At 35.1% G+C, this 24,784-nt stretch overlaps 2 protein-coding genes, 1 long non-coding RNA gene and 1 other non-coding gene across 4 annotated transcripts; 2 read left to right on the plus strand and 2 right to left on the minus strand.

Moving 5' to 3' along the window:
• Window positions 1-8,010: 8,010 nt before the first annotated feature.
• LOC110886940 lies at window positions 8,011-9,803 on the plus strand. The gene is made up of 2 exons (XR_002563065.2): window positions 8,011-8,238; window positions 9,524-9,803. It is a non-coding gene; the product is annotated as an uncharacterized LOC110886940 (long non-coding RNA).
• A 5,598-nt stretch (window positions 9,804-15,401) lies between these two features.
• On the minus strand, window positions 15,402-18,948 carry LOC110886941 (40S ribosomal protein S30). The gene is made up of 3 exons (XM_022134829.2): window positions 18,789-18,948; window positions 18,549-18,686; window positions 15,402-15,620 (listed from the first exon to the last, which is right to left on the minus strand). The coding sequence occupies exons 1-3, from the start codon at window positions 18,790-18,792 to the stop codon at window positions 15,574-15,576; spliced, it is 189 nt and encodes a 62-aa protein (XP_021990521.1). The 5' UTR covers window positions 18,793-18,948; the 3' UTR covers window positions 15,402-15,573.
• Window positions 18,949-20,281: 1,333 nt separating this feature from the next.
• TRNAP-UGG lies at window positions 20,282-20,353 on the plus strand. The gene has a single exon. It is a non-coding gene; the product is annotated as a tRNA-Pro (tRNA).
• A 665-nt stretch (window positions 20,354-21,018) lies between these two features.
• LOC110886942 lies at window positions 21,019-24,727 on the minus strand. Its single transcript, XM_022134830.2, has 3 exons — window positions 24,558-24,727; window positions 22,118-22,304; window positions 21,019-21,446 (listed from the first exon to the last, which is right to left on the minus strand). The coding sequence occupies exons 2-3, from the start codon at window positions 22,297-22,299 to the stop codon at window positions 21,260-21,262; spliced, it is 369 nt and encodes a 122-aa protein (XP_021990522.1). The 5' UTR covers window positions 22,300-22,304; window positions 24,558-24,727; the 3' UTR covers window positions 21,019-21,259.
• Window positions 24,728-24,784: the final 57 nt, after the last annotated feature.

Raw genomic sequence — 24,784 nt, forward strand, 5'->3', positions numbered from 1 at the left:
ATTCGGTGCTACAAGCTGATCTTGAGATGCTAACTTTACCCGCGAAGGGATACACGTGAGCTGTGAGAAAGGTGAGAGAAAGAAAGACTGAGATGATGGAGATGTTATTCAAAAATTGAAGAAAAGAAAGAGTGTGACAAAGCTCGAGAAAAGAAAGAAGTTATCATCAATCGCTTGCTTCAAAAGACAAGCTTCTTTCATCAGAATCAGAATTCCGAGAAATTAAATCTCCAATGTCATCCACATACAATTTCACATTGAAGGATGCAAGTGAAGTTGATAGCAAGCAAACTCCATCACAGCACATCATGGGAAAAGACGCAACAAATCCTGTCACCAGAGTCAAGGAATGAAGACGCTCAAGTACGCAACGGTCTAGGGGGAATATTGTTAGACCATTTTGAGACCGTAGGTACTTGAGTCGTTTAGGGTCTAAAACGCTAAACAAGAATGAAGAACGATCAAGTACGCAACGGTCTAGGGGGAATATTGTTAGGTCATATGAGACCGTTGGTACTTGCTTTAGATGGTTATGGATTGTTTTGGTTAAGTTTATTAGACTTTGTAAAGTCTAGGGGCTAATATTGTAATATTTTGATAGTGGCAAATCTGACTTGGTGTAGTTAAGATTCCAGCAAATTTATAAATTTGCTGGCAAGTCAGACACTATATATAGCTCATGCATTGTAACCAACTTAAGCTTTTGGCTCTTTGATGAATATTAGTGTTGTTACCTTCTCTTGTTGATCTAGTGCTCAAATCTGATATCCAAGGTTGTTTATTGTTATATCTTATTGTTTGGATTCAATACAACACTTGTTGTATTCATTAATCCATTAGCTTCACCTTCATCTTTGTTTCTTCTTGACTTTACATAACTCAAACACCTAATCAATAGGTGTTGTGGGTTAAAACAACCAACCACTGTGATCCGGATACGTTTTGGGACTCACAGGAATCTCTAAAGTAATACACACACACACACACAAAGTTGTTCAATACATAACCCTTGTTAACCCTTGATCTAGTGGTCTAGTGGTATGGTGCTTGTCGCTCACAAAAGTGGAATGGGTTTGAAATCCTTGTAAGTACAAGTTTAGGTGGTAATTAGGTGTAAAATTTTGTTGTTAAAAACATAATATTTGTTAATGAGAGAATTGTGAGAATGGCAACCTGTATTTGTTGTTTAAATTTTAACCATGGTATATAAGACGGTCAACAAATTCTCCTTTTCTCTCCGCTGGCACTATATATTTTTTGCACTACCTACAAGTGTTTATGCATGTTTTTATTAAAATTGTTTTTGTATTGATTGTGTCTTTCTGTATATATAGGGTCTAGAGAACTGCCACAACTTTATAAACACTTGTGCTTGTGTATGTGTGTATAGTTTTTGAGTTGGTATTGTGTTGCTATAATGGGACGGGGTATATTGTTATAATGGGAGGGGGTATATTGTTTGGCCAAAACCAAATTTTGGTTTAGGAAAGGGATATACACCATTTTAGTTGTATTGTCATTATGACAATAAACGTAAGTTAATAAAACTAAAATAAACTTTCCCACCAAGAAGTTAAACATCCTAAGAAAATTATAAGCATGAGGGTTGGGTTAAATATAGTTATTTGATCATCTATCGTATTAGGAAGTGGGGTTACATATAGTTATTTGATCATCTATACGTATAAACCGGAAGCTAGAACTTTTATTTGTATATTTGTATTAGCATAAAAGTCTATTTGCATAGAAGTGTAGTTGAAAAAGGGTAAAAAAAAAAAAATCGAAAAACTCCTTGATAAAGCCTTTTATTAAAGTTTTTTTATATTGAAAGTTATCCATTCCTATCCAAACCAAGGCGTATAAACTAAATCTAAACGCTCCAAAGAAAAAAAAATACTTCTCCATACATGAGTTAAGAGCCAGCGCAAGAGGGGTGATCGACTTCCCAGGGGCGACGATGTGGAGGACATAGAGAAGAGAGAGGTCGCAACATACGTGTAAGAGAGAAGGAGAGTTGTAGTTCCTTGGCCATGGACAGTCGGTGACAAAGCTAGATATTTCCCTTGAAATGGGGAAAGAGACAAATGTACACTTCATGGGATTATAAAGCTCAAGGGTGAAGTTTGTGAGGCAATGTGGCGCTGAGGTGACACATTCTGAGTCCCTTGAGAATGCTTTAACTTATGGATGTGACATTTTGGCTAAAAGATTGAACATTTGCCTGATCAAATAATCATCTATAACGAAATAACTAACTTAGCAAAATAATAATCAAGAACGAAAAACATATTACAAGTGGGGCAATTCATATTATTTCAAAATTTAAGAAAACATGATGATCATCTCAAAAAGACATATGGAAACCATATAAAAGGATTAACCTAATTCATTTTAATAACTTGAAAAGGAAGACGAATTCTGCCCAAGACAATGCCACCAGAAAAAAAATTATTATAATTTAATATTCTAATAAGATGACTCAAAAACACCTCATGTCATGCGGTTTTAATGATACGGTGATGTCAATATTTTATTATGTTGTAGACAATCATACCTAATAATGCATGTCATGTTGTTATATTGTAACAATAGATGATACACAATTATAACCAAATGGACTTTCTTGCTATCATTAATGGAATCATTGAGTCCACAAATAAAAAAAAAAATTCAATAAGTGCATGATTTGGTATTTATATTGACGTCATAGATTTCTTTCACCTCTTATTAAGGGTTCTGTTAATTTTTTTCACAAGAAAAAAAAACACAAGTCGTGTGTATAACCCTTTTTTAAACTTAATTACTAACGAAGGGATGATTTGGTGATTACTTATGATACTATCGTTTAATTGTAAAATCTTAAATCATAATACTACCATTAATAATCTATGCAAGTTAATAGAAAAATATTGACAGTTTTCACCAACTGTCCTATTTATCACTTACTATTTTGTTAAGCATTTAGACATATATAGTATGGATTCACAATCACTCAACACCTCATCCTTTATTGTGTATTGTCTTAATAAGGAAATGATGATATATAACGAGGGTTGCAAAAGTCGCTAGACGCTCACTAGTCGGATTTGAGAGTAATCGGGAAGTACTTGGCCTAGTCGGAGATTACTCGGGGAGTAATTGGCCTAGGCGAACAATACTCGGGCCTCGACAGCCTACCTTGGAGCGAGTACTCGGGGAGTACTCGGAGCCTAGGCGGTACTTTTACAAATATAACGCGATAAAAGTTTGAAACAAACGAAGATAAAAAGATAAAGTCATATGTTCTTATCTTACTACTAAAAAAGTTGAATAAGTTATAGAATTAAATAACAAGTTTAGAAAAATATTCTTAAAAAAATAGAAAAAATAGTAAGATTTATGACATTTAGAACATATGAGTATAAGTGTATAACACATTATTTTTTTTTGACAACTTTGAGAAATATATGCACAATCAGATCTTTCATACTTCCCGTTATTTTTTTTTTGAACGGCAAGATTCTATGATAGATAGAACAGGGCCAGCATATGCTGTAAAAACCCAAAGACAGTACAGTACATGAGATAAACGAACATAGAATAACACGCCTTTATAATACGTCTAACTAACTACGTCTCTTATATTAAAATCCAACCACCTCTCCCACACAATACCTTGTATCTTTGACCTCGTCTTAACCCATATAAAACTATCCTCCATTATGTTATCCAATATCTCCTTCTCGTTTCGAAGATGTCCTTCAAACTCTTTATCGTTACGTGATTTCCAAATGTTCCAAAGAGCCGCTTGAATCACAACATTAATAATTTTCCTCCACTCACCTGAACCTTTTAGCGTATAACAGTGTTCCATCAATTCTTTGCAGTTCCGGCGGCCAGAAATTGACGGAACTTTCAGCCACTTCGAAACTTCTACCCAAATACTTTGAGACACCCTGCATTCACAAGTAAGATGGTCTACCGTCTCCTCACTGACACCACATCTTGGGCACAGTACGTTGCTTATATTCATGCCTCTTCTAACCAATTCTCGCTTTACCGAAATCTTTTCTAATGCTGCCCTCCAACTGAAATAATTTACCTTTGGTGGTACCCATTTGTTCCAAAGCTTCCATTCTTCAACTTCTTGATTGACTTCCGCTTTATTTAACTGATTTCTAACTGCAGCAACTGAGAATATTCCTTTACTGTCCGACTTCCACCCCCACCTGTCTTCCTTTCCGCTGACACGTGTTCCGTTAATATGTTGTAATAAGTTAGCCCATTGACTCCATTCCTCGTCCGTATTCGGTGGCCGAGTGCATGTGATAAACCATTGGTTTTCATTTTGCAATACTGTAACGTAGTCCGCGACCATGGCATGTTTGTTTTCAGCGATTTTAAATATCCCCGGGTATGCATCTTTAAGACTCCTGTCTCCAGACCATCGATCCAGCCAAAATTTTATAGTTTTTCCATTCCCCACTTCCACTGTTAGCTCGTCTGTTATTGATACCCCCATGCTCTCCAGTTCCTTACCTGCTTTCGTTATGTCTTTCCAGACCCCTGCAACTTTTTTATTAGACGGAATTAACTTATAGCTCCTGTTATTCTCATGAATAGCTTTGATCACTCTTGTCCATAGTTCCTTCGGTTTTGCTTTGTACTTCCACCACCACTTTGTCATAAATGCAAGATTAGTATTTCGCAAATTTCCTAGGCCCATTCCACCTAGTGCTCTATCTCTAGTCATTTGACTCCATGCTATCCACCTAATCTTATGCTTGCCAGCCTTTCGCCCCCAAATAAAGTCTCTACGGATTGCTTCGAGTGCTTTAATAACCTTCTTTGGTGCTAAGAACATAGTAAAATAATAATTGGGAAGAGCCCCCAATACCGCTTTGGCTAATACCATTCTCCCTGCAAACGATAAACAGTTCGCCTTCCAAGCTGATAGTTTCTTATTGAAATTGTCAATTATGGGTTTCCAATACTTCACTTTTTTCATGTTGGCACCAATGGTTAGTCCTAGAAAATTAAACGGAAATTTACCTCTGCTACATTTTAGTTTTCCGGCCACCTCTTTAGCTATATCTTCTTCCACTCCCATCGTATAAAGACTTGACTTCTGTAGGTTGACCTTTAGACCGGAACACAGGAAAAAACATCTCAAGATGCGGTTCAGGTTCAATACATTCCTTTCACTCCAATCACCCATAAATATTACGTCGTCTGCATAACATAAGTGGGTAATGCTTGGGCCATCACTCGATATTCTAATACTTTTGTACACTTCTCTCTTCACGGCCTTATTCATGAATACCTCAAGTGCTTCCATTGCGATAATGAATAAGAACGGCGATAGAGGATCACCTTGCCTAAGACCTCTTTGAAGTTTGAATTCCGTTGTAGGCGAGCCGCTAACAAGAACCGAGGCCCATGAGGATTTTAGGCATGCCCCTATCCACTTAATCCATCGACTAGGGAATTTCATTGCTTTAAGACATGCCAGGAGGAATTTCCAATTAATGGAATCGTAGGCTTTTTCGAAGTCAACTTTGAAGAAGAACATTTCTTTCTTACACTTTCTTGCCCAAGATATGATTTCGCTCGTAATTAAAGGACCGTCGAATATAGATCTACCTTCCACAAAAGCAGTTTGCACCGATGAAACAATTGAGGGAATGACCTTTTTGAGTCTGACCGCTAATGTTTTCGCTATGACCTTGTATATGATACCTATCAAAGATATGGGCCTAAATTCATTGATTGTTTGTGGATCTCTTACCTTTGGTATCAAGGCGATAAAGGAAGCATTACATCCCCTTTCAATATACGCTCTTTCGTAGAATTCATTCATTATGCCAACGAAGTTGGACTCCAGTTGATCCCAATACCTCTTAATGAATTTGAAGGAGAACCCGTCAGGTCCCGGGGCTCTATCGCTGCCACACGCCCATACCGCCTCTTTTATTTCTTCCTTTGAGAACTCCGACGTCAACATTCTAATTTGCTCTCGTGATAGTTGTTTAAATCCCCTACCATCAAACGTCGGTCTTTTTTCCTCAGGTTCCATGAATCTCGCCGAAAATTTCTTCTTTACCTCCTCCTTTATTGCCTTCGGATCGTTCACCAACACCCCATCAATTCTTATGGCATTTATCCGATTTTTTGCTTTTCGGCAATTTATGATTCTATGGAAGAACTTCGAATTCTCGTCTCCCAGTTTCACCCATTTTAGCTTTGCTTTTTGTTTAAGATCTTGTAATCTTTTCCTCTCGTAATTTTTTATCTTCCATCTCCCTTTTACTCTTCTCTCCTTCTCTTGTGTCGTTAGAATCCGTTCTTCCGCTATCTTTTCAATAGATTCCACCTCTATTTCCGTCTCCTTGATCTCCTTTTCTTCTCGTGTCTTTACTTTCTTTCTCCATTCTTTTAGATCAATTTTTAGTTTTTTAAGAATATTTGCCAACTTCTTCATGTTATTGTTATCACTCTCCTGTCCCACAGTATGCTTTTTCACCACTTCATCTATCCCTTCGTCTTCCAACCAACTATTGTAGAACCTGAATGGTATTGGTCCAAAATCCACTTTAGCGCAGCAAAGAGTGATCGGGCAGTGATCTGACAGGTGTCTTCCGAGTGCTTCAAATCTCGCTTCTGGCCATTTCTCCATAAACGCATCACAGACAAGAGTACGGTCTATCTTGCTTAAATTCTTTCCGTCTTCTGACATGTACGTATATTTGTACCCTCCCATTTGATATTCTACAAGCCCCAATTCTCCGATGAATCTGTTAAAAATTAGTGCACTTTGGCTGTCGAATCTCGACATCATTCTCTCTTCCTCACTTCTGACTTCATTAAAGTCTCCGATCATTATCCATAAGCCGCTGGTATTTTTGTCTTTTAACTCTTTTAGTTCATTCCATAATGTTCTTCTCCTGATCACATCACATGGTGCGTACACATTTACTACATTTATACTATTTAAACTTTTATTGTGTCTACGAGAAAATACGTAAAATGTACTATGTGATTATCACAATTTTCAATTTAAAAGTAATTTGTGATCAAATGATTTCTAAATAATAACAGTGATGTGTAAAAATAAAAGTAGGCATGTTTAAAGACCCTTTTAAAAAGAGATTAGAATAAATATATACAAAATTAAGGGATATTTGATTTGAATAACCTTAATTTTCGTCAATGGTCGATAACACTTTCAGCATTTGATTTGTACCACAACGCTTCTAACTTTCAATTTATTTTTCTCTGACACTCTCAAACAAATTGAACTCTAACCCAATTAGTGAATTCCTGATATGGCACTTTGTTTGGTAACGTGACATCCGACGTGGACGTTTTTGCTGACATGACATCTGATGTGGTAGCAGCCATGACATTTTTTGATGACGTGGCGGTTGATGTGTCAGCTCTCGTTTCATTTTTTTATGATGTGGTAGCTGATGTGGCAGTTGACGTAACATATTTGATGACGTGACATCTGATATCAGCTAATTAGGTTAGAGTTCAGTTAGTTTGGAAATGACAGAGAAAAATAAGTGAAAAGTTGAGATGCTACTAGCTAATTTGTGAAAGTTGAGATTATTTAAATTTAATATCTCAAAATTAAAAATAAATATAAAAAAGAAGAGTAAGTTGAAAATATCAAATATAAGTCCAAAATAATGAATCCCAGATATATTTAGACTTTAAACATGCCTATTACCCATATATCATTTTTTATAAAAAATAAAATAAAATAATAGATAAATAACAAAACGGCCACTCTGGAAAATGCCAGCCCCCATGTGCCAAAGAACCTTTCCCTGTACCCAGCTAAACCCTACCTGCAACCCACTACGTCCTTCCATCTCCAACCGTCCACGTGTCCTCCATCAACGGTCACCGTTTACTTACCAACGGTAATCCAGATCGGCCGTTTCTTTTCACCCAAAAATTAAAAGAAAAATATATGTATTTTTATTTAAAAAAAAAAATCCCCAAATCTTCTAACCACTATTCTTTGTCTTCCTATATAAACCTCCTATGAATCCACCCACACACAACACACATTCACATTTTTTGCATTTGAGATTCTGCACACTAATTGTGGTTCATTTTACCATTTTGAATTGAAAATGGAAAGTGTGAGAATGTGTTTTGTGATGGCTGTTTTTGGTCTTGTAATGGCATTGCTTCTTCCTTCGATTAATGCTCAAGGTCCTGCTGCTGCTCCTGCTCCTTCTAACGATGGTAAATACTTCCTCTTTCTAGATCTGTTTTGAAAATCCCTAGATCTGAAACTTTTGACACCCGTATACGACCCTTATAGCCTGTACGTATATATGTATATGTGTATACATGTATATGGGTGTATATGCTTTATTAGGTGAGGTGTGTCTATAAGTTGATTTGCGGGTCGGGTTGTTTGGTTTTTGGGTTTAGATGTAAAATGAAAAAATATCATAAGACCATGTGTAGTCATAAAGCCCTTTTAGGGGCGTTATGTGACATGTGGCATGCCACGTCACCCCGGGGGCTTTATGGGGCGTTATGAATTTTGAGGCCGTAGTCATAAAGCCCCTGTGTAATCATTACTCATTTTTTAATTTTTATTTTTTTAATTCATTTTGTAATTGTTTTAAAAATAAAATTCATTTCATTAAATAAAAAAAAGTACAATAAAATAAAAAAAACATAAAAAAAAAAAATATAAAATCTGGAAATAATAAAAAACAGAAAAAAAAATAAAAAACAGAAAAAAAAATAAAAAACAGGAAGTAATAAAAAAACAGAAAATAAAACTGGAAATAATAAAAAAAAGAAAAAAGATAAAACAGAAAATAAAAACAGAAAATAAAAACAGAAAATAAAACAGAAAATAAAAACAAAAAATAAAAACAGAAAATAAAACAGAAAAAAAAAAAACTGGAAATAAAAAAAACAGAAAAAAAATTCACACATTCCATTTCTTCACGCCGCTATCACCTTCGCGCCGTTCAAAAATGTGCACCCATAGCGCCGCCGGGGGCGGTGTGCATGGCGCCATGAAGGCGCTTTGATGATGGGTCGCGCCCCATTACATATGCCCTAATAATTCAAACGTCATTTAACAATATGATATGAATATTCAAAAGTCTCAAAACTGAATGTTTCAAATACAAAAAACTCCAAATCAAATCGCATTCATAAAAAAAGACAATTAATGTTCGGGTTTTTATTCGGGTTGGGTTGTTCGGGTTTTTTGGTTGGGATGAAGTGACCCGATAGCCGACCCATTTGAGTTTCAGGTTTGTTGGGTTTGGGTTATTCGGGTTCGGGTTTTTCAGATATTCTCTAATTCGGGTTCGGATGACTTCGAATGCGGGTCGGGTTTGGATAAGAAAATGACAGCCCTTTTGTAAAAAAATATACTAGTCATATATTATTCTTAGCTTTTTTTTTTTTTTTTTTAAATTATGGAGTTTGATTTAGGGAAGTAGAGTGAAATTGGTGATTGATTTTGGTTATTTTTTTGTGGTGATTTATTTATTTATAGGAGCATCGATTGACCAAGGGGTAGCGTATGTGTTGATGGTGGTTGCATTGGCTTTAACTTATATCATTCACTAGATTTCGATTTTGGGGCTCAAGATTGACTATTGATATGGTTTTTTTTTTGTTCCATGATTTTTTGGGTTTGTTTTGACATTTTGATTTAAACCCAATTCTTTGGTATGTAAAGTTTATGTTGGTTATATTTATGTTTGATTTAATGATTAATCAATCAATTGGATGCAAATTGCTCTGCTACATCTATATAAGTTTTTCTTATGTTAGGCCAGTAATGAGTGAAAAATGAATGCATTTGCTCTGCTACATCTATATGAGTTTTTGATAGTTGTAAATCATAACCAATTTTGAACAACGGAACCTTTATTCATCAACAGAAAACCGACACTCGGAACCTTTATTCATAACCAATTTAAGATGGAGGAAACAATCAAGAGAAAAAACACATGACTTGGAATTAATTAATTTAGAAATGAGAATTCCTTTCACTCGAGCCATGTTATCCCGGTAATCCTTCATCTTAAATTTATCCAATCAAAAGATTCCTCTTTAAAGATCCTCCACTAGCTTGCTTGGTTTCGTGATCGTATCGTTAAAGACTTTGTTGTTCCTGTTTTCCATAAATACCATGCGGCTTAAGAGGTGAATAGCATAGATCACTTTTACCTTTCTTGAAATCTTGTTCTCATATCTTCTCGAAGGTCCCTAATGGGGACTTTCATCCATGACCATAGCTGCACCCACACAAGCTTTGCGTATGGACAGTGTATAATAATATGGTTTGCTGTTTCCGATGCTAAACCACATAATTTGCATGTCCGATGCAACTGCCCCCCCCCCCCCCTTCTTGTTAGTGACACCGTCGTTGGTATTTTCTCTTCAACCGCTCTCCATAAAAACAGATTTACTTTTGGCGTGGTAATTTTGCACCACTCGAGACAGTTGGGTTCAATATTTGCGTCCACGATCCCGGCCAAATCTTTTCTTATATCCTTCACCGAGAAGCCTAGCATTACGTTTTCCTTCCATATCCATTGGTCTTCTCCTTGACTCAAAATTTGTTACAGAAGTAGCGCCATTAAGCCCTCCCACTCGTTTCTTTCTTCATCACAATTGGGCAGCCTCCTCCACTTCCTGTCCCACAGTACCCCACACTGGTTCCTTTTGTAGTTTGAGCCAAATGGTGCCTTCTCATCATGTGGTTTGGGTTTTTGTCTTATATTAAACAAAATGTGTAGATTTAAAAATACGATTAGTAGACAAGTGAGTTAATAGTTCTAAAAGTTTAAATACATAAAAAAATGGTGTCTTAACATACTTCCTCCTTGTGAAAGAGAAGGTATGTTTAGCAACAGTTTAAAAAAATAACCCAAATGTATCAAAGGAAAGAAGCTTTAGGGTTGTTTGCCCATGTAATCTTTAGGTAAACTTGGACAATATTTCAAATTATTCATTCCTAGTTTGTTCATTAAAGTAGTTTTTCTTACGTTGCTTATATGTTGTACCTACACCTTTGGCTAAAATGGAGTTTGGTTTGTTAAAGTGCTTCCAATTCTAGCAAAGCTAAGGTAGGGTCTAAGGAGGGTAAGATGTAGACAACCTTACCTCTATATCGTAGGGAATAGAGATGCTGCTTTCAGTAAGACCCTCGTCTCCATAGTAGTTTTGCATCAAGCCTTGGACATAAGGCACATAACTATCGGCAAAAAGGCCGATTAATGCATGTACCCCCTTGTTTTTCGGCTATCAACGCCACTACATGATGCATGATTAACCATTCCCCGCTTTTAACGTTATTTTCACGAAATTAGTAAAATAACATTAAAAGTCCACCGAGGGCCCACACATATATACATTATATGTGTACACCGCAAACGGTATATATGTGTACACCGCAAACGGGGCGTTCCCATACGTATGAATTAACTTTGTTAAATGAACGTGATTTAATAAAAGGTTTTTATTGTAAGATGGATTATAATCTTTTATCTTACTCAACTTTATAATCAACACTTGTTTTTCAAAAATCAATGTGTATTGTTAGGTTAGTTAAGATGACTAAATGTTCCCAATAGTAAGGAATAAGTAGATAAATTATGATAAAACATGGCAAATTTAGCTGTTATGATATGATGGATTTTTATCATTTCTATATATAATTTTTATAGGGAATATACTTTTCTTAGAATGAGACCTTATAAATGACTATAAACGTTCAATACTAGTAAAAATTTTAGGGTATCAAAATTCGTTTTATCACCAACTATAAAATGCAACAAAATATTACGTTAAACATAGGCTGAATATTTATTGCCAATTAAATAATAAAAACTCTAAAGTTCGGTTTTAAACATCAAATTAAATATCCAAACACCTTTTCTCTACCCCATTTTACATTGTCTATATACAAGTTACGTATGACTTATATCAGACTCCAAAGATACTTGGTATCCATTTGTGAGCTCATCCGTCCCAACAAACATACTAATTACGAATGACTTATATCGAACTCCAAAGATACTTGGTATCCATTTGTGAGCTGATCCGTCCCAACAAACATATATGTACATGTTCGTCACGTGTGGTACATGATCAATGAGATGCTCTAACTAGGTCCTTATTGTTTTTAAAATGTGACATAAAATCACACATGCCACTTGAAAGATAATTAAACGATTTTCAACTTTCTTATATTTGCATATAATTTCAAACTCTCATATATATATGGAACCTTTCAATATCAATATCAATATATTGTTATATATATAGAAAATATGCTTGTGAAAGTTTCCTAACAATTGAAATGTATGTACACATTTATGGAAAGCATCCCCATTCAATATCACAAACAAATTCACAATCTATTTATTTTTCAAAACCGAAAATTATCACACACACACACACACCTTGATCAACCACAATGGTGCGGTTGCAATCTAACACCACCCATACCATTGCCATCCCACCACCACAACAAATCACCATCTCTCCACCACCATCTTCACCGGATGTCGTTAACTCACTGCGACGCAACGATCACCCCACATTCTGTTACCGTTTCACAAGAAAACTCAAATGCTATCTTGGATGTTTCAAGTCAAAAGATTCAAATTCTTCAAAGCAGAAAGCAGGAATCAAGAGTGATAAAAGTATAGTAGTGAGTAGTTGTAGCAACAGTGTACCGCGGTCGCCGGATTATTATAGCGACATGAGTCATGAAGAACGTGATGAGAAGCTTAAATCCGCTATTGCTTATTGTAAAAACTAAAAAGTGAACTAGTTAACATTATTAAGGTATCTTTTGTTACTTTTATTCTAAGTTGTTTGTTTATTAGACGTATGCATGGTAATTTGTCATCAAAGAACATAAGATTTTTGTGTTTCTATTTGGTTTTGTTCGTAGCGGCGTTATCACATAAGGTGATACGGGTTTACTGCACAACAATCAATTTCGTGGTTTATATATAACGTGTAATAGAAAATATTCATACGACACCAATGTTTTTTTACAATGGACACTGTTGATTTTACTAAAAAGGAATGAACACGATTGGTATGAAAAACTATATATGTATATTTTACTAATAAACCAAATTATTTAAACGCTTTACCTAATAATTTTTTTATCGTTTATGACTTAAGCTCAATTACTTAGTTTCATCTAATATATAGTCCACTTTAAATCATTAAAAGGCTCATGTCTTGTACTTTTGTTATGATGTTATTGTCTTTTTATTATCTGATTCAACCGACCTGACGTTTACTGAAAATGTTGATACGGTTATAACAAACCTTGAGTATTGAAAAAAACGACACCGTAGAAAAAAATTCCCGATTCCCACAATTCGTACACACATAAGAAGAATTTCGTTAACAAGTTTAATTAGGGTATAAACAAGTAGAGGAACTTGTGAATTATTTTAAATAGGCCGTTAAAAGTTAAAATCAAGCCGTGCTTTAACAAGATCTAGCCGATAAAGAAAGTCATTTGAAATACAGACCCGAAAACGTATGGTCGAACTCGGCTTGGCTCGCAAACTCAAACAAGCATATATTTATAACGTTATATAGATATAATAATTTTATTCATCATAAGAAAAGTAATTATACGTTTAAAGATGATTAAAAAACAAAATATTATAGAGTGCATATTAGATGGACAACAAAGTAATTTAACTTCATTTAAGGAGGACAACATTGTAAATTACATAAAAATTAAGAAACATTCATACATTATTTAATAAACATCTAATTAAATGCACTAAATGCATTTTCTTAACAATAGTTATTGCACTCTTCTTATATAAATACAAAAAAAAAAAAAATACTAGAAATATAACTAGATCCCATAACAAAAAAAATTAATAATAATAGTGTCATGCAAATACTAGAAATGTAACTTACAGAGAACCCCTCCCGTAATAATCGGAGCCATACCCAACCGAAAAAGGATGTTATCCAGGCGCATTTCAAGTAATAGTAGTAAAACCTGACCTGTTGACCCCTTTGCCTTTCCGGCGATACGAACGTATTTAAGTAATTGTCGTTCTGTAAGACCATAACGTAAACGCAATTTTTGTTTTTCTTCTAGGCGAATACAATATTGGGTATTTTTTTTCCAGGAACGCGATTGGTTTCTAAGATCACTTCCAGCTCTGGGCCTTTTATTCGTTAGCCCTGGTAAAGCGCCCAAGCGACGTATTTTTTTTTGAAACGAGGACCTTGGTAACGCGACATAAAGACTCCTTATTTCTATTTAATAATTAACTAGAATTATCACCCGCCGCAATGCAGCGGGATTCGTTAGTTATATATTATATTAGATGAACGTCAAATGTTTCTTATATTACCGCGAACCTATGTGTAAAACATAGAAAAGAATAACTAAGTTGATCCCTGACCCGTGCGTTGTGACAAACTGATCAAATGGGAGAAAATAGACGTGTTGCGACAGGCATGTCAAACGGGAAAAAATAGATGAAAGAACGTTGAACCCCACACGCACATTGCAGCGTGTTAACTCAGAAAATTTAGAACGAAACTTTAAACGGAAAACTTGCGAAAGATGTAAAATATAAAGGATCAAAGTTGAAAGTTAAAAAGTGTTAGGGTTAAACTGCAAATGATAAAAAGCTTTGGGTTAAAAGTAAAAAAAAAATAAAAGGGGTTAATTTGCAAAAGATAGAAACTTTAGAAGTATAAGTGAGAAATCAAACTAATCAAAGGGTTTAAATTACCAAAGAATGAAACTTTAGACTTAAATTGTCAAATATTGAAACTTTAGGGTTAGAAAGAAAAAATTCTAATTTTTTTTTGAAAAACTCCCAAAGCCAATGGTACAACTACCAAATGCATAAAGTAGTTGCTTCTTAATAAGCTTTTAATTCTTATTGATGAAATTTCATTCTACAGAAACTTTTTTTTTTCTCAAACTGGTATGGGATTTTTAAGAAGTATTAGAACCGGTTTTGGCTAAAGACCGGGTTGGGCAGAAAAAAAAAACGAACCTTACCGGTTGGGGATGGGGTAACTAAAATTTTTTTTGCTTTTTTTTTTGATTTTTATAATATTTTGGTTTTAGGTTTTTTTTAAGTTATTCGTGTTATTTTTACTCTCTACTACATTTCCACTAGAATTTGGTTCATACTTTTTTTTTTCATATGTTCGTTTTAATTATAGAAAAGTATATTATTGCCCAAATATTATAATGTACGATATGTTTAAAAAATAATCTGCCCAAAAACACTTATATGTTTGCAATGAACTGGAACTTCAATCATATGAAATCGGGAAGAATGTTATGTTAAAAAAATAATCTGTCAAATCATGTGGTGTATGGTCGAAAGAAATGAAATGGAATTAAATTTAACAAAAGGGAATGCATAAATCATTCAAATCATGGATTAGAACAACTGAATAGCACATATTAATCTAAAAAATTACAAGTCATTTGAGGTTACATAAAAAGAGTGTGGCTGGCACAATAAACATTATCTAAATAACATAACAATGTAAAAGCAATTTCATTCAACTTGTTTATTTCTCTGATGAGTTTGGTCCTCTCTTTTTCCCAAAACCAACAACTGCAAAAAAAAAAATAATAAATAAATAAATAAATAAATAAATAAATAAACACAGAAAAATGTCATCCACAGCTTCCACAACATGAATTCGAATGAAAAATCGTAGTATTAGCAAGGTTGGAGAACTCGCTAGTCGCTAGTCGGCCGGTGAAGTGGGGACTAGCGACTACTCGGGATTACTCGGGATTAATCAGGATTAATCGGATCGGGTTTTTTATATGTAATTTTCAGTTTTATGTATAAATATATACATTTTTATAGGTAAATATTTTAAGTAGCTAGGTTTTAAATCTTACTCAACTCATTCATTTAAGTATACATGATTAATTGTTGGAATTCCAATGATTTGGTTGGAAACTGACCGGAATTTAGAGGTTTTGGCCGGAATATACAAGTTTTTTGCTGGAATCGTCGACTTTTGGCTGGCCTAGTCGGACCTAGTCGTGCCTAGTCGGACCTAGTCGGTTAATGGACCGATTTAAGAAAAATTACTCAGTAACTGGACGACTAGCGATTAATCGCCGACTAATCGTCGCCTAGTCGCGATTTTTACAACACTGAGTATTAGTCACTTAAAACCGACAACTTGAAAACCCGTACCAAGTTTTAAGTTAACTGAACATATTTATTTTTTAGTAATTCAGCTTGTTAGCGGTTAAAAGATCTACACTTATTGTAATACAGTAATAGAGTGGCATATATTTACAGATTAATCGTCCATGTACATCATTGGTTCTATGAACGTAATATCATTAAATCAAATTACAAGTAGTACGTATGCCTAATAATCAACCCAAGACGATAGAACTTAAACAGATCACGCATGTGCTTAGGCATATACTTAACCGGTTTACCCTATTAAAAGCTAAAAGATTATCAATCGTGTACTACTATTATTAGCACGTTCTGCCTAGTTATGTTTCAATTCTCACAGCCACACTTAATAATATCTGCTTTACTCCACTTTATATGTAAAAAAGGTTTTGGAGACCATAGCTGTTAATGGCGAATAGCGACAAATAGCCATAAGGTACCTATATGCTACATAGTGAATAACGATAAATAGCGGGAGCCTATTTTATAAATAGCGATACACTAGAAAAAAAATTAAAAAATTTATCTTTATATTATATCAAAATACCCTGGTATATATGCTACTACCTCCGTCCCACTAAAAGTGTCATATTTTGAATTTTCAAAGTCTTTATTTATAAACTGACTTTAATTATATATTTTTGTGTTATATAAAACTTGATGAAAATTAACTCAATAAAAACACTTGTAAAACACACTCAAATCATATAACTTTCATCAAGTATTATCTAACACAAACAAAATTATTTAAGGTCAAAGTTTATAAATAAAGACTTTGAAAATTTAAAATAGGACACTTTTAGTGGGACGGAGGGGGGTATTTTACATAGATATTTAACAAAAACCTAAAATCAAGCTATTTTATAGCTATATTTAATTGCTATTTATATTAAAAAAATAAATTGTCGCTATTATCGCTATCTATCGCTACAACTCGTCCCTAATTTTAGTGGGACGGAGGGGGGTATTTTACATAGATATTTAACAAAAACCTAAAATCAAGCTATTTTATAGCTATATTTAATTGCTATTTATATTAAAAAAATAAATTGTCGCTATTATCGCTATCTATCGCTACAACCCGTCCCTAATAACGAGCTTAAACCTATACGCTACGTAGCGCACTATAGAACTGGTTCTATGAATGTAATGATACTAAAACAAATCATGAATAGTATGTATGCCTAATAATCAACCCAAGATAATAGAACTTAGACGGATCACGCATGTGCTTAGGCATATACTTAACCCTATTTAAAGCTAAAAGATTACCAATACCGTACTACTATTATTAGCACTTTCTGTCTTGTTATGTTTCAATTCTCCTAGCCACACTTCATGATATCTGCTTTATCTGGTTTACTCCACTTTATTAGGCATGTTTGTTTGTTAAAATCTAGAAGTAATTGGGGGTGTTTGTTGAATCGAATGATCTCAAACCTAACTGTACTGCTAGCAGAATCTTTTAAAAGTTGTACATGTGATCATGTAACATAACTGAATAGGTTGTAAATGCTATGCAGCTTGGTTTAAAAAAGCGTGCCTTAAGAGCGATTAAGCGCGAAGCGCACCTAGGCGCAAAGTAGATCGCCTTGCGTGACATAAGGCGCAAGGTGTACAAGAAGCGCAGCTGAGGCGCGCTTTTTAGGGGGAAAATCGACATAAGGCGCAGCTGAGGCGCGTGCTTTTTGTACATGGGATGTTTCTATGCTTCTGAGTGTTGTACAACAGGCTTTTTATGCTGTACATTTATGTTTTTTTCATTTTAAAACATATATAAAGCTTAATTATAGCTAAATCATAGGTATTGGATGCTAAACACTTATGGGATATATAAAATAAATTATATAATCACTTTGCGCTTCGCGTACGTAAAGCTCACCGCTTTTGCGCTTCGCTTTTTAAAAATCGGTTTTAGGCCTCATCGCTTTTGTGCGCTTCCCGCTTTTTTAAACCAAGCTATGCAGTTAATGCGGTAAAATATCAGATATAGGTCAAGGACTGATATTTGAGATATAGGTTATCTCAATGAGATATTGGCGATTTTAATATAATGCAGAATTCATAAATATAGCAATTTAACACTAATAATTCAGTTAAATATCGGTGATATCATCGGTCAATACCGCCGATTATATCATTACCGATATTTTACTAGGGGACTGATATAACCGATATTAACTGCATCAACAAAAATAAATATGCAAAATCATTAGACTGATTCTATCACCAGATTAATATTGAAATAATTAGGTTGTGGCTAATTAAACTTCTTCAATCAACAACACTTAAAAAATGCTTACAGTAAAAAGAGGGAAATGCAAGAATTAATACCGGCGGTGACGAAACGGCGGTTGTACTGAATACGCTTGTGAGCGCGTCCACGAGGCTGCTTCTTCTTGTCCTGCTTGGCGACCTTAGGGGTTTGGCCTCTCACCTTACCCGCACGCGCCAACGATCCGTGTACTTTACCTGTTATCAATTTCAAACCATAAACAAATTTCAATCATCGAGTTATAATCATGAAACAATGGAATTACAGTAATGTTAATGGAATTGATTGTGCTGACTGACCCATGGCGGTTGCTGCTAACTGTCTTCGATTCTGGTTGGTTGTGGTAGATGCAAGGAAGACGATGGAATTTGAGAGTTAGGGTTTTTTATTTTCGGAGGAAATATTAATTGTGTAAAGGGCCGTTGTAGGCCCAACGTGGACGTAACAGTGTAATAGAGTTAAGATTGATTTGGGCTTCAAGCTTGTTATTAATTCCGTACGGAATATTAAGATAGGTTTTGGCTTTTAACCTTGTTAGTGCATTCACATTTATGGCATGAAATTGTGTGAGTGATGTTTTTAAAATACAAAAAGTATAAAAAGTGGTTGTGAGTGGAGGAGAGAAAATGTTACTGATTATCTGTATATTTGGGGGACTCTGTTCACCCTCTATAATTTTTAATATATTTTGAAAGTAGTTGTGAGTGAAGGAGGGAGAAAAAGGTAATGGTAAAGATATAAAAATATTATTTAATTGAAAATGTAATGTTTTTAGTGTAATTTAGACTAGACGGAGTCATGAGGCACCCTTTCACGTATCCGTTACGTAGATTATATGGGTTTTGTCCTCCACATAAAAAAAGTATGGGGTGATGTTGGGGCATAAGGAGCTTTGACAAAAAAAATCGCGTTCAAAGAAATCAAGGGGCAACGCCCTTGGACATCTCACCTCAAAAGGGGCAACTCCCATGTGGAACAAGCGACAGGGTGGTGTTGGGGCGTGGAGGGGCGCCCACCTCACCACACCATGTGGTCTTATGCATTCCCTAGAGAAAACTGACCCACGCTAAATTTATTCAAACCTAAACAAATTGATATTACGCCTTGTGTCCCAATTTTCGGACTTTGGGCTCTTATTGGGGAATTATCTGGCATGATTCAAGTAAAAAAGGAAGCTTAACACTTGACAAAAAAAGTGTAAATGTGCAGGGTGAAGCTATTCTAAAGCTCTAGTTTGGCTTGTTTAATTTAAGAGATCTCGAGCTGAGCCCGTTTTGAAATATATGTCTAAAGCTCAAGTTCGGATTGTGGGTAATTTTTCAAACTTAAATCAACTTGTTTCTTATTTATTAATAAGGGGAGTTCAGTCAAGCTTTGTCGTTTATTAAAGGAACTTCAATCTAGGCTCGGGTTGGAGCTCGTTTAAGCTCAAATTAATACAGTATTTTGATAAGTCGTCCCAACTCCCAAGTAGTTCACATGCGGCTAGACTCATTTAAATCCAACCAGAATACTAAACCATTGTGACAGCATTATAAATCTAGCAAAGCTTAACACGGGTTACAAACACATGAAACATCCAAGAAGACTCAAAACTATTGGAAATTGGAATATTAACAGAATCATCACTATAATACTACAAATAATTTTCATGATATTGCATACTTTCTGTGCAACCAAGTTTATACTTCGCAATGGGATCAAGAGCTAAGTAATTTAAAATCTCCCAACGCTACAGAAATAAGATCTTTAGAATAATTATAAAGTAAAAATAGAATATAAGTTTCAAATTGGGCGTTTGGTCTAGTGGTATGATTCTCGCTTTGGGTGCGAGAGGTCCCGAGTTCGATTCTCGGAACGCCCCATATTTTTTGTCAAACGTTATCGCTGTTGTGGAAAAATTGGTGATATTTTATGTTGTAATTCTTTTGTTTGTATGGCTCTAGCGTCTTGCTTATTTCTTGTTTTTTTTTTTCTAATGAGATTTGTTGTTCAAGATATGTGTAGTTTCTCGCTTTTCTACTATATGTTTTTGGTGTCGATGGTCTCTCTGGAAGCAGCCTCTCTATCCTTAGGGATAGAGGTAAGATGTGCCTACATATCACCCTCCCCAGACCCTACCAATAACTTTGCTATTTGTGGGATTTACTGGGTACGATTGATTGATTTGTTGTTCAAAAAAGAAAATTTAACCTGAACAAAGTTTTAGAAAAAAAAAATCCATCTAAGTGCAATTTCTCTAATAACCTCGAAGTTATGCTAGCTCAGTGCAACTCATTTATACGGTAGATCACACCCTTGCAAAAATGTATCTGATGCACGTGAATCACACCCATGCAAAATTGTAACAGACATTACGGACAGGTTGACAGGTGAACTTCACAACAGACGGCTAATTCACACCCGCAAGACGCAGGCCCGCCACCACTCATTACCAGGACTATGTTGTCTTAACCGGGCCCACGCCTGGTCGAGAGGGGCGTTACGCTGTCCCCGAGAAAAGTACCCTTTCACTTCAACAAGTAAAAACAATTAATAACTCTTGTCTGTCATTCTGCAAATACTTTGATCAAACTAACAAACACGGTACCCTTAAACGATGCAGTAGCAGATGATTATTAATGCAACCAAATTACAATGAGCTTCATAATTTCCAAGAAAGAATGTAGTAGTAGTAGTAACATTACATTGCACAAGTTAAATCATGTTTGATCACGAAACAGAAAAGCCGCAACAGGGTTTTCTTTTATGTCTGGCAAAGGTTGAAAAGTCAAACATCGTAGCCAGTGAACGTGAAACCCCTTCCAACAATCTCACCAGCACAAAACCATGCGAAGCATTCGATGCCGAACAAAGCAGCAATTCCGGCTTGTTCAACGTGTACTTCTTTCCTGTTTTTCCATAGATTCTTCACGTAATCTAGTTCTTTCCAGAATGATTCGTTACGACTAGGAAGGCTGCATACATCATTCAATTATAAAACTCAGCTTGGTAAATAACACTTATTGTTTTTATAATCTAATCGTAGTGGAAACCATAAATCATGATTTTTGTTATTAAAGAAGGAACAAAAGTTGCACTTCCGAGATGCAAACAAAAGTTGAGGAGACTTAGGGGCTGTTTGGTTACCTCTTAATGGTTTAGACCTCTTACTGGTTCAGCACTTAATTGTTCAGATTGTTTGTTTCACGAACAGATGTCTGAATGGTTCAGACATTTGCCTCTGAATGGTTAAGATTTATACAGAGTCTGAATGGTTAAGACCTCTTATCTGAATTGGTCAGACATTTGCCTCTGAACGGTTAAGCACTTAAGCATTATACATGCTCTTAATGGTTCAGACCTCTTACTGGTTCAACACTTAACCATACAGATGTTGCCAAACAACCCCTTAGAAACTTAGTTAAAAATGAAAAGAATCAAAAGCCACCCAAAGTGTATTCAAATTCTTAAAAACTCCTGAATCACTTTATTAATTAAAAATAAATTATTGTTTAATTCCAACCTGCTCATTTTCCACCTCAGGATATAAACTTAGAAGTGACAAGAAAACGTATCGGTGAATAACTAATAAAAAATGAAATAGTTATTCCACTTTCAACCAAGACATGGGATCCATAAAGTTAACCTGGCAAGACGAGTGTAGAACAACTGTTTGGACAACTCATTGCATTTCTCAACAGTCGCTGGCTCTTGAACATACTGCTTGTTTTGCTCCATTAGCTGCTTGTAGTAAGCACTTCCATGTTTCGACAAAAATTCCGATGCTTGACCTGCCTTAGATTGCAATTGCTTCAATTTCGATGCCATGTTATCTGCAATATAAAAACTTTATCTGTCATTTTCATCATCCAAACATGAAACAATAAACACAAAATCTAATAAACAACACAAAATATTATAAAACTGAGTCCGGTTCACATTCAATACAAGAAGATAAAAGCAAGAATCCTTTGTAGCATAAACTGCATCTCATTTTGTATACCTACTGAACTATGTAGTTAATACATAGTTGTTAAAAGCCATCGCCTCTTGCTACTAGGCCCATTTTTCAGGCGAGGCGATGCAGTTGCGCTTTAAGTCGAGGAAATTGCGCTTTAACTCTCTAGGTGATGGTTCAGGCGCACATTCCGGCAAGATTCCTAGATTCCGGAGAGTTTCCGGCTAAATTCCGACAAGATTCTAGCCAAATTTCTACCTTTAATCAAGGAAAACTAATTTCCTACACTAATATTTTGGTACTAATTAGATGATATAAAGTGTTACATAATAGACTTTGTTTATTTTATTTGAAGAATAGTATTCCTTTTCTAATACATACTATATTTTTACATTTTTTTCATTATGCGCTTTATTTTTCTCAGACCCTCGCTTTTTTTGCGCTTTGAGCCTAGGCCCCAGGCAAGGCCTATGCGCCTTGAGTGCGCCTAGTGCCTTTAATAACTATGGTTAATATCACGATATATCACAAATATATCGGTTATTGGTACCATGGTGAGATATAGGTGCTAAATATCAGTCAGAATATCGGTACCAATAGTAGCGGCGTATTGACTGATATTTGACCGATATTGGACATATATTTGACCAATATATCGCCGATTTTCCCGATATCAGTATCTTTCTTCTTAATTCTAACATTCGCCTTCCTTCTTATTGTTGCTATTAGTGTTTTAAGTCTTACTTGTTAATTATTAGAGTTAAATGATAGTGTTATAAGTCTTAATCAGTTCCTACTTGCTACAATTGCTAGTGTTTTGCAAGTTGCAAAAGGTTAATGTGTTAATGGTAGTAGAGTATACAAAATTGTTAGCGTTAAATTGCTATATATATATATATATATAGAGAAAGGTTAACATACAAAAAGCCTTATCGTACATTAACATACGCGACGCCAGTAACCATCCGATCAGGTATGTAATCACGCATGGAACAGTTTTTTTTTGATAATCACGCATGGGAGTCACAAATCACGCATGGAACCCTAATTAATCACGCATGGGAGCCTTTTTTATACAAATCACGCACGTTGTATGTTAATCACGCACGTTGTAATCCTGTCGCGTACGTTAACGTACGTTTAGGCTTTTTGTACATTATACTTAATCTATATATATATATATATATATATATATATATATATAGAATTGCGCTAAAATAAGAACCACCTTGAGTTGTAAGAACCGTGAGAACTTTTTGATCCGGGGCGAGGTGGACCAAATTTTTTTTTCACAAACGTAGATGCGTGTATTATAAACACATTTGTAAAAAAAAGTTCAAAAAAAAAATGTCGTGTGTGTAGTTTTGAGCACCACAAGTTTGTGTTTATGGTACCCGTAAATTTTCCAGTTAGATTTACGGTACCCGTAAACACAAACTTGTGGTGCTCAAAACTACACACACGACATTTTTTTTTTGAATTTTTTTTTTACAAATGTGTTTATAATACGCGCAACTATGTTTATGAAAAAAAATTTTGGTCCACCTCGCCCCGTACGGTGTAGTTCTCACGGTTCTTACAACTCGAGGTGGTTCTCATTTTAGCGGTCCCCTATATATATATATATATATATATATATATATATATATATAAAATTCTACATGATATTAAAATTACCGATATCCCACCGAGATAACCTATACCTCAAATATCGGTCCTTGACCGATATCCAATTTTTTACCGCATTAGCTACTGAACTTATATTTGTTTCGTAAATGGTTAAATCCATCAGGCTTAGCAATTAGCATATTATCATTATAACACCTAACAAAATTCACATGGAAATATCTCCAAGTATCCTCGAATTCAGATCTAGCGAATGTGATAAATCATGTTAGTCAAGCTTTTAACACAAATCGAGAGTGAAATATGACATAAATTAAAACCCTAAAACTCAAAACACTGACCAATTAAGTCATATAAAATAGCACAAATTGACAGACGGACGAAGTTCATTCAACAAAACAATCATAAAATGTATGCAGCAGTAGATCTAAGAAAATGGTATCCAAAGTCAACAGAAAAAAGTGGAAACAAACAGATGGTGATTAATTGGAATTGTGTTTACCTTGAATCAGAAAGTAATGAGATCTTGTGCCTTTGCTTCTCCCGCCGATCAACCTGCAAGTGTCTCCGAGAGAGAAGCTTTGGACTTGTGCGAGGTGAGTGAGTATTGAGATTACGGCATGTAAAATAAAGCTCGTCTATCGAGACTGGCGTTGAGCCTTAGTGTAAACGAGTCGAGTCGAGCCGGGCTTATTTTGGGCTTATTTAAACTTGTTTACGAGCCAAGCC

This window comes from Helianthus annuus, chromosome 10 (genome assembly GCF_002127325.2).
Source record: "Helianthus annuus cultivar XRQ/B chromosome 10, HanXRQr2.0-SUNRISE, whole genome shotgun sequence".
Taxonomy (NCBI): Eukaryota; Viridiplantae; Streptophyta; class Magnoliopsida; order Asterales; family Asteraceae; genus Helianthus; species Helianthus annuus.

Bases quoted from the DNA above. Each gene is read 5' to 3' on its own strand.
- LOC110886942 (XM_022134830.2), bottom strand. From the start codon at position 22,299: ATGGCATCGAAATTGAAGCAATTGCAATCTAAGGCAGGTCAAGCATCG. The intron at 21,447-22,117 runs GTTAACTTTATG...TGATGTATGCAG, and splicing joins TTCTACACTCGTCTTGCCAG to CCTTCCTAGTCGTAACGAAT.
- LOC110886941 (XM_022134829.2), bottom strand. The intron at 15,621-18,548 runs GTATTAATTCTT...TTTTTTTTGCAG, and splicing joins CCGCCGTTTCGTCACCGCCG to TTGTTGGTTTTGGGAAAAAG.